The sequence below is a fragment of the Alosa pseudoharengus genome, unplaced genomic scaffold (assembly GCF_046254945.1).
Source record: "Alosa pseudoharengus isolate Yale_2024_CS ecotype anadromous, Long Island Sound unplaced genomic scaffold, YU_APseudo_1.1 YU_APseudo_1.1_scf_21, whole genome shotgun sequence".
NCBI classification, from domain to species: domain Eukaryota; kingdom Metazoa; phylum Chordata; class Actinopteri; order Clupeiformes; family Clupeidae; genus Alosa; species Alosa pseudoharengus.
The window spans coordinates 6670823-6681338 of record NW_027468674.1 but is presented as its reverse complement, the minus strand read 5'-3'; the positions used below and the strand labels follow the sequence as shown (position 1 = coordinate 6681338).

Genomic DNA, 10516 nt, shown 5'->3' with positions numbered 1-10516 from the left:
GTATCACATAATACGCAAAAAAATCCTGAATATGAACACTGCACAGTATGTGTTAAACTTCAAAGGTCTTGAGCAACCTCTAAATATTGATTAATATTGATAAAACTTTGCCCAATTATTTTTTTTATTTATTCAAACATATTGGTGGGGTGAGAGCATTAACTTTCAAAAGTTGAAAAATAAGGACCACCCTAACACACACACACATCATCATGAAATCAGTGGGAGTCACTGATATAAAAACAAAACACACAAACACACACACACACACACACACGCACACACACACACACACACAAACACACACACACACACACACACACACACACACAAACACACACACACACACACACATACAAACGCACACTGTATTTCATCAACATATACTCATCAGAGGGAGCCAGTGGCACACACACACACACACACACACACACACACACACACACACACACACACACACACACACACACACACACACACTCATAATACTTCAACAATCAGATGGCCACACACATACAGTTCATTCATCACAGGTTAGCACACACACACACAGTATACATCACACTGTGACTCGATGCGGTGTGCGAGGAAGCAGAAGAGGGGCAAGTGCGGAGGCGTCCGGGCCAGGCTAGCGGCCAGCCCAACTCGCCCAGCCATACCATCCATTCTCCTGGCAAATGTACGATCACTGGACAACAAAATGGATCACATACGACTGCTGAGATCAACGAACCGGACAGTAAGTAACTGCTGTGTGCTTGTCTTCACTGAGACTTGGTTAAATGACAACATTCCGGACTCTGCTGTACAACTGGAGCAGCTAGCATGCTATCGAGCAGACCGGGCCATTGTAAAGGGAGGTAAATCACGAGGAGGAGGAATCTGTGTTTACATCCGTGATGAATGGTGCCGGGACACTGTAGTAGTATGCAAACACTGCTCACCACTGGCAGAGTTTATGATCATAAAGTGCCGTCCTTTTTACCTGTCAAGGGAAAATACTGCGATTCTGCTAGTCGCAGTATACATCCCGCCTACCAACAACAACGATAAGAACGCGGCTCTTAGTGAACTGTACCAGGCTGTCAGTGAACAACAAACGGCACACCCAGACGGTTTCACCATCTTCACTGGAGATTTTAACCATGCTAACCTTAAAACTGTACTTCCAAAGCTACACCAGCATGTTGATTTTCCAACAAGAGGAGATAACATCCTGGACCTGGTCTACACTACACACAAAGGAGCATACAAAGCCACCCCCCTCCCCCACATTGGACTTTCAGACCATATCACTGTTATGCTAATGCCCGCATACAGACAAAGGGTAAAAGTGAACAAACCGGTTCGTAAGCAGGTAAAAGTGTGGCCTGAGGGAGCCTCCGATGCTCTTCAAGACTGCTTTGACACAACAGACTGGGAAATGTTTAAGCAGGCAGCCACTTACAACAACCAGACAGACATAGAGGAGTATACAGACACTGTAACCTCTTACATCACCAAGTGCATTGATGATGTGACCCACACAAAAGACATCATCACTCGGGCTAACTGGAAGCCATGGCTGACAGGGGATGTCCTCAGGCTGCTGAGGGCCAGAGACAAAGCCTACAGAGCTGGGGATGAAGCTGGCATGAGAACAGCGAGAGCCAACCTGTCCCGTGGCATCAAGGAAGCAAAAAAGGAATACACTCACAAGATAACCACCCACTTCAAAGACAGCAGGAACGCACAAAGCCTATGGCAGGGCATTCAGGCCCTCACGGACTACAAGCCCGCGCCACAGAGCTGCGAGAGCAACATCCCTCTGCTCAACAACCTGAACCGCTTCTTTGCTCGCTTTGAAGCACAAAACAGCACCTGCCCACAGAAGACCCATCCCCCTCCACACGAGCAGCCCCTGTGCCTCTCTGCCGACAGCGTGAAGAGGACACTTGCTGCTATCAACACCCGTAAGGCAACAGGTCCAGACAACATCCCTGGTCGTGCGCTGAAGGACTGCGCAGGGGAGCTTAAGGATGTCTTCACAGACATCTTTAACACTTCCCTGAAGCAAGCCATCGTCCCATCTTGTTTCAAAGCTGCCACCATCATACCTGTGCCGAAGAAAACTGCTCCATCCTGCTTCAACGACTACCGCCCTGTGGCACTGACACCCATCATCATGAAGTGCTTTGAGCGGCTTGTCATGTCACATATCAAATCCATTCTCCCCCCCACCCTGGACCCCTTCCAGTTTGCATACCGAGCCAAACGGTCTACAGAGGATGCAATCTGCTCTGCCCTCCACCCAGCCCTCACCCACCTGGAAAAAAGAGACTCATATGTGAGATTGCTGTTTATAGACTTCAGTTCTGCATTCAACACCATAATACCACAACAACTCATCTGCAAACTTGACAAACTGGGACTCAGTACCTACCTCTGCAACTGGCTACTGGACTTCCTCTGTCAGAGGCCTCAAGTAGTACGTGTTGGCAACAATACCTCAAGCAGCATCACACTGAGCACAGGGGCCCCCCAAGGCTGCGTGCTCAGTCCGCTGCTCTTCACCCTGCTGACGCATGACTGCACTGCAACCTACAGCAACAATCACATAGTGAAATTTGCTGACGACACAACTCTGGTGGGTCTCATCACCAAGGGCGACGAGACTCAATACAGGTTGGAGGTCGACCATCTGACCACGTGGTGCAGGGACAACAACCTCCTGCTGAACGTCAGCAAGACCAAAGAGATTGTTGTTGACTTCCGGAGAGGTCACACCCAACACCTGCCACTGACCATCGACGGTGCTGTGGTGGAGAGAGCGAGCAGCACCAAATTCCTGGGGGTGCACATCAGTGAAGACCTCTCCTGGACCACCAACACAGCATCACTGGCGAAGAGAGCTCAGCGCCGCCTGTACTTCCTGCGGAAACTCAGGCGAGCAAGTGCTCCACCAGCCATCATGACCACATTCTACCGAGGCACCATTGAGAGCATCCTCTCCAGCTGTATCGCTGTGTGGGGCGGAAGCTGCACTGAATACAACAGGAAAGCCCTCCAGCGCATAGTGAACACAGCTGGAAGGATTACTGGTGCTTCACTCCCCTCCCTGAAGGACATTTACACCACCCACCTCACCCGCAAGGCGACCAAAATTGTGAGTGATGCAAGTCACCCCGCTCACAATCTGTTTGATCTACTGCCCTCTGGGAAGAGGTACAGAAGCCTGCGCTCCCGCACTACCAGACTCACCAACAGCTTCATACACCAAGCTGTTAGGATGCTGAACTCTCTCCCTCCTCTCCCCCCTCCACCCTCAGCTACATAACATCCTGGACATTGGACCCACAATGGCCGCCTGCACCACTCCACTTGCACACTTGTACACTTTGCAACTTGTTGCTGTTGTCCTGTAAACACAACACTTCTGCTGCTCTTACATAACTTGCACCACTATGCCACTTTATTTCTTACTTAGGTCAAACAGAACTACCTCAGCCTCTTATTGGCCTGACTTTGCACTAGTATTTTATTTTATTGACTGTCTATGCACAATTTCAACCAAATTTTGCTGCTCTTATTTTTTCATTATATGTGCCCTCTTATTTACTTATCTACTTACTTTTTTGTTTACTTGAATGTTATGTTTGTCTGTGGACTAAAAATTGGTAAAATATGTCTTGTCTCCACCGTGGGATAGTGAGAAACGTAATTTCGATCTCTTTGTATGTCTGGAACATGTGAAGAAATTGACAATTAAAGCTGACTTTGACTTTGATGATCACAAGGTATCAATAATGTAGACACAAATGCAGGGTGCCCAAAAAACACAACCCCTCCTTCACATCAAAAGGTTTCCTTAACACACACACACACACACACACACACACACACACACACTAGTGTTAATTTCGTCAGACGAGACGAGAGGAAATATGTTCGTCAACAACCTTTTTTTTCATGACTAAGACGAGACGACGATGAGACGGCACTAATGTCCTGAAACACTAACAAAGACTATCTTAAGATGCATTGTTGTTGACGAAAAAAGACGAGACTAAAATGTTTTGCATGAAATAAAAACTAAGATAAAATCTCTACAAAATGAGAAGACAGAATATCTAGCTGTTACGTTTTCAAAATATTCCTAATGAGTTCATGCTCCTGTAGGCTAGTCTACATGCTGTTGCTGCAACACGAAACTACATGGAACAAAAACACCGGAGATTTCTGCCAGAGTTAAGCTAACTACCTACCTTTATGACACAATGCTACATACCCAGAAGTTGAAGCTTCTCTCATACAAACTAACATCCCCCAGAATGTCCATACGAAAATGTTTAGCATGTAATGTCAACTATTTGACTAGTTACACTGATGATGCAAAGTTTGCTAGCAAGTAAGCTAATATGGAAAGTTCGCTAGCAAGTTAGCTATGGATAAGTGGATAACAGTTTGTTTGGGGAATGTGTTGCCTTTGGGCGCATATCGCCATCTAGCATGGCGGAGTAAAACATTAATACTTGGGTCTACGACAGTGTTTCTCAACCTATTCAGACGAAGGACCACTTAACTAACCCTAGCTAAAAAAAAAGAAAGATTAGACCTACTTCACCAGTATATTAGTCTACACAATAGGCCTACTCACTGAACCACCTTGCTTATTGTCTTTGCACTTTGCTTATTGTGTCAGAGGATTCATATGATTTAAACTGGCTTATTACACGGCTCTTCAGAGTGCTGCAGAAAGTTCCATTCACATGAATGGGCCTTCCCAACGTTCGGGCCTATGTTAATCTACATAAATCACCGGCAAAGCATTTAATCACCGCTGTCAATGGCAACGGGTTTTGTGCTTCTGATTAATGTCTTTCATATCACTACGCAAGGACTGGAACTTCATTCAAACGTGAAAGCAGACGGTTGATCAGCTGTGTTCTAAAGAATGTTTGATTCAAGTTCAGCAGTGTGTGTTGTTGCGAACTATTTGTTTCTCAGCAAATGCCACGATGAACGGTAACAAATAGGCTAGGTTATGTAGGCTAAAGTCATATCGTGGGGAGTTTATTATTTCGTTTTGGCAAGTAGCCGTGTAATAAGCGGGATAATGTATAGAACGCCGGTAATTATCGGAACATAAGTCCCTTCAGGACGAAACAAGACCCCTCCACTGCGCGTCGGGGTCCTGTTCGCCCTGTCGGGACTTATGTTCCGATAATTACCGGCGTTCTATACATTATCCCTTACATATCTTACATAGACAGTGTTGCAGAACTGTTTGGATTTACATACAAGTTGGTTCAATATTGCAAACAACTCATCTATATTATATTTTACCACGTCTGCTCGCGGACCACTTGGGATAGCTTGCGGACCACCACACTTTGAGAAACACTGGTCTACGAATATCATGACAGTGGTCCAGTCAAATCTTTTACTGTCTATGGTCAAATCCCAGCCGAGCTATAATTGTAGCTTGACTTACCTGTGCATGTAAACATACTGACTGACAAAAAATCAGAATGAGTAATTATAACAGACGAGTAGCTCTGTGGACACACAATATTGTTGGAAAATTGAGATGTGTGAAACACTATTTGACTCAAATGGTAATCAGAAATAATTTGTAATAAAAAAAAAGACTAAACTGTTTTGACTAAAACTGACTAAGACTAAGATACCTTTAGTTTTCATTTGACTAAAACTAGACTAAAATGACGAGACTTTTAGTCGACTAAAACTTGACTAACAAAAATGATATTTGAATGACTAAATATGACAAAGACTAAAAAGGACATTTCGTCACAAGACTAAGACTAAGACTAAATTAAAAATAGGTGACAAAATTAACACTAACACACACACACACAGTAGTGAACTACTTCCTACGAATCTCCTCCACCCACACTCGTCAGTGGGTTCTCCCCCCCCACACAGATCTGTTGTGTGTTCAGACTCACTCTAGTTTCTCCAGTTTGCAGTGGGGATTCTTGAGAAGCTCTGAGAGATGCTGAACTCCTGCATCATGAAGCTCATAATTGTTATTCAGGTTCAGCTCCTTCAAACTGCAGGAGTTTGATCTGCCAGCTGACGCTATCACAGCACAGCTCTCCTCTGTGAGGGAACAATCATCCAGCCTGGAGAAACATAACACATGATGACATATCTGATTAGTACACTCACATACTGTACCTCTAACTATACAACACACACACACACACACACACACACACACACACACACACACACACACACACTTCAACAATCAGAGGGGCGCACACATACCGTTAATTCATCAGGTTTTCATCACACACACACAGTTTCTTCCACACACTGCATTTCATCATCATGAAATCAGTGGGAGTCACTGATATAAAAACAAAACACACACACCCACGCATACACACACACACACATACTCATCAGAGGGAGCCAGTGGCATACACACACACACACACTTCAACAGTCAGCATTTCATCAACATATACTCATCAGAGGGAGCCAGTGGCATACACACACACACACACACACACACAAATGCAGGGTGCCCAAAAAACACAACCCCTCCTTCACATCATAAGGTTTCTTTAACACAAACACACACACACATACACACACACACACACACACACACACACACACACACACACACACACACAAATGCAGGGTACCCAAAAAACACAACCCCTCCTTCACATCATAAGGTTTCTTTAACACAAACACACACACTGTCACGAATCGTCCAGGACCTTCCAGATCCTGAGCCAGGTTTTCCTGTACCTACCTGGCTGGCGGCACTTTTAGGTGCTCCATTCCCAGGTGGTCAACTCCATGCCATGTTTTGCTGCTGACCTACTGCATCTCCTGTCTCCCTGCTCTGCTGCTCAGCACACCTGTGTCTGATTACTTAATCAGGCACAGTATTTAGGCTGGGCTCTTGGAATCCTTCAGTGCGGAGTTATCTTGCTATGTCATCTGGATGTTACTGCTGCTCTGCTACTCTTTACTTGTGGAAATACGTTTTGACCTTTTTGGACTGAACTTTGTTACTGAACTTTGGACTGATCTCTGACCACGATTTTGGATTACTGTTTTTGGATTGTTTGCCCTGGACCTTGTGTGTTGTGCTCATTCATTGACTTTCAATTGTGCTCTGCCATTGCCTGCTGTTGCTTGAAGCGGTTCTTGTTTTTTCACTGAACATTAAATTACAGTTTAACCCGTTACCATTTTTGCTTGTGTCCTACTTCAGGGTCCAACCAGTACCTCTGGCCTACTGGCCGTAACAGATAACTCCGCCACCATGGACCCAACGGACCAATCAGACATGGATTTTGTCAAGACTGCTATTGAGAAACAAGGTTCTTTCCTGAGTTACCATCAACAGGAGCTTACTCAGATCCGCCAAGGCCTCGCCACGTTTGAGCAGACCTTGCTTGGTCTTACTGCCCAGATCCAGACTCTCCAACAACCCACTCCAGCGGCTCCAGCTGAACCAGTGCCTCTCCAGGTAGATCCACCTGTGCCTCCTGCACGTGAGCCTCGTCTTCCCCCTTCTCAGCCATATGCTGGTGAACCTGGTACGTGCCGCTCTTTTTTATCCCAGTGTACTCTGTCCATGGAGTTACAAGCCTCTGCATATCCCACGGATCGCTCTCGTGTAGCCTATGTCATCTCCCTCCTGACAGGGAGGGCACGGGAGTGGGGAACCGCAGTGTGGGATGCTGGCGCACCTTTTTGCTTCAATTTTAAGAATTTCTCTGATGAGATGCTTAAAGTGTTTGACCGATCTCTGAAGGGAAGGGAGGCAGCTCGAGAGTTAATGTGCCTAAGACAAGGAGACAGATCAGTTTATGATTTTGCCATAGAGTTTCGTACTCTAGCCGCTTCTGTGGATTGGAACCCAAGTGCTTTGACTGATGCATTTTTTCATGGTCTTAACAATTCTGTAGCTGATGAGATTTCTGCTCTTGAATTGCCCAGCAGTTTGGATGGCCTAATTGACCTAGCTGGCCGTGTGAATTTTCGTCTTAGACGCAGAGAGCAGAGAAGATACAGACCTCAGTTCTGGACCACACCCCCACCATCTGATCCCACTGTAGGGCAGAGAAGATACAGACCTCAATTCTGGACCACGCCCCCACCTACGGATCCCATTATAACTGCAGAGGAGAGAAAGCGCCGCATTGAGACCAATTCCTGCTTTTATAGCGGCAAGTCTGGACATTTTGTCTCTCACTGTCCTTTAAAAGGAACAGCCCACCAGTAGTTGTGGGACTGCAGGTGGGCATGCTTGGACAGTCTTCCCCCTCAGAAAGAGTTTTTTTTCCAGTTGAATTGCTTATTCATAATAGACTTCACTCTGTTCAAGCACTCATTGATTCAGGGGCAGATCAGAACTTTATTTGTACGGCTATGGCTGATAGAATGGGAATTAAGTTACGCAGACTAGATTCTCCACTAGCAGCAAGAGCATTGAATGGTGCCAGACTCCCTCCAGTCACTCATGTCACTGAGCCTGTTATTTTAAAGGTTTCTGGAAATCATGTTGAGTCAATTACTTTTTTTTCTATGGACAACTCTCATGTTTCACTGGTATTAGGTCTTCCATGGCTACGTCTTCACAACCCGCATGTCAGTTGGAGGGATTGCTCTATCCTCTCATGGAGCACTCATTGTCTTGCCACCTGTCTGTCCTCTGCCCAGCTTCCGGAGGTTGCTCCAAGGTCTGAAATAGAAGTGGACATGGACCTCTCCTCTGTTCCTCCAGAGTATCATGACCTTCGTCAGGTCTTTAGCAAGTCTAGGGCTACTTCTCTCCCTCCACACCGGCCTTATGACTGCGCCATTGACTTGCTGCCTGGCACTACCCCTCCTAAAGGACGCATCTACTCTCTCTCCCCTCCTGAGCGAGAGGCTATGAACAAGTACATCACTGAGTCCTTGGCTGCAGGCATTATTCGTCCCTCATCTTCCCCAGCTGGGGCTGGATTTTTTTTTGTTGCTAAGAAGGATAAGAGCCTCCGTCCCTGCATTGATTATAGAGGTTTAAACGACATCACCGTCAAGAATCGATACCCTTTGCCTCTGATGTCCACAGCCTTTGAACTCCTGCAAGGGGCACAAGTGTTCTCCAAGCTTGATCGATCAGACAGGGAGATGAATGGAAGACTGCATTCAATACACCCAGTGGTCACTACGAATACCTTGTCCTTCCATTTGGGTTAACCAATGCGCCTGCTGTGTTTCAAGCCTTAGTTAATGATGTTTTGAGAGACCTTATCAATAAGTTTGTTTTTGTATTTCTTGATGATATTTTGATTTTTTCACCCTGTGCAGAGTCACACCGTTTCCATGTCAGAGAGGTGTTGCAACGTCTCCTCCAAAATCAGTTGTTTGTCAAGGCTGAGAAATGCGACTTCCATACAGAAGAGACATCTTTTTTGGGGTTTGTCATCTCTCCTGGTGTGGTCAAGATGGATCCAGGGAAAGTAAAGGTAGTCTCTGACTGGTCTACTCCTCCCTCTCGCCGGGATTTACAGCGCTTCCTTGGCTTTGCCAATTTTTAAAGGAAGTTTATTAAGAACTATAGTTCTGTTGTGGCTCCACTCACGGCACTCACGTCCACCAAGCGTCCATTTCTCTGGAACAAGGAGGCTGAATGTGCCTTTTCCATTTTGAAGGCCAGGTTTTCCACTGCCCCAGTCCTGATCGTCCCTGATCCTTCTGCCCAGTTTGTCCTGGAGGTGGATGCCTCTGATTCAGGGGTGGGGGCTGTGCTGTCACAGAGATTGCCCAACGATAACCGGATGCATCCTTGTGCTTTTTTTTCTCGTAAATTAACACCTGCTGAGCAGAATTATGGCATTGGCGATCGAGAGCTACTAGCGGTCAAACTCGCTTTTGATGAGTGGAGGCACTGGCTAGAGGGCACAGAGGAGCCATTTATTGTGTGGACAGATCATAAAAATCTAGAGTATTTAAGGTCTGCGAAGAGGCTCAACTCACGTCAGGCCAGGTGGTCTCTATTTTTCTCCCGCTTCAACTTTGTTCTCTCCTACAGACCAGGCTCCAAGAACGTTAAGCCTGACGCCCTGTCCCGACAGTTCGCTCCTGATTCCCCACTGGACCAGGCTGAGACTATTCTCCCTCCTCACTGCCTAGTGGCTTCAGCTCAGCTGGATATAGAGACCGTAGTTCAGCGGTCTCTCGCTCAGGATCCAGGACCAGGTAACGGACCCCCTAACTGCCTGTTTGTGCCTCTTTGTGTCCGATCACAGGTGCTAGAATGGGGACACAGTTCCTTGTTAGCTTGTCATCCTGGGACCACTCGAACTCTCTCAGTGCTCAAGCAGCACTTTTGGTGGCCGTCCATGCAACAGGATGTCCGAGCATTTGTGGCAGCCTGCAACATCTGTTCCAGATGCAAGACAAGCACTAGACCCCCTGCTGGCCTATTACGACCGCTGCCTGTGCCTCACCGACCGTGGTCCCATGTTGCAATTGACTTTGTCACAGGACTTCCAGT

General features: G+C 46.4%; 1 protein-coding gene across 1 annotated transcript in view; it reads right to left on the bottom strand.

Moving 5' to 3' along the window:
- Nucleotides 1–10516, bottom strand: part of LOC143137515 (NACHT, LRR and PYD domains-containing protein 3-like) — a 53665-nt gene that overhangs the window by 12832 nt on the left and 30317 nt on the right. Inside the window, exon 7 of the mRNA XM_076297764.1 lies at nucleotides 5949–6125. Within this exon, the coding sequence (XP_076153879.1) occupies nucleotides 5949–6125 (177 nt within the window). The remainder of the gene's footprint in view (nucleotides 1–5948; nucleotides 6126–10516) is intronic.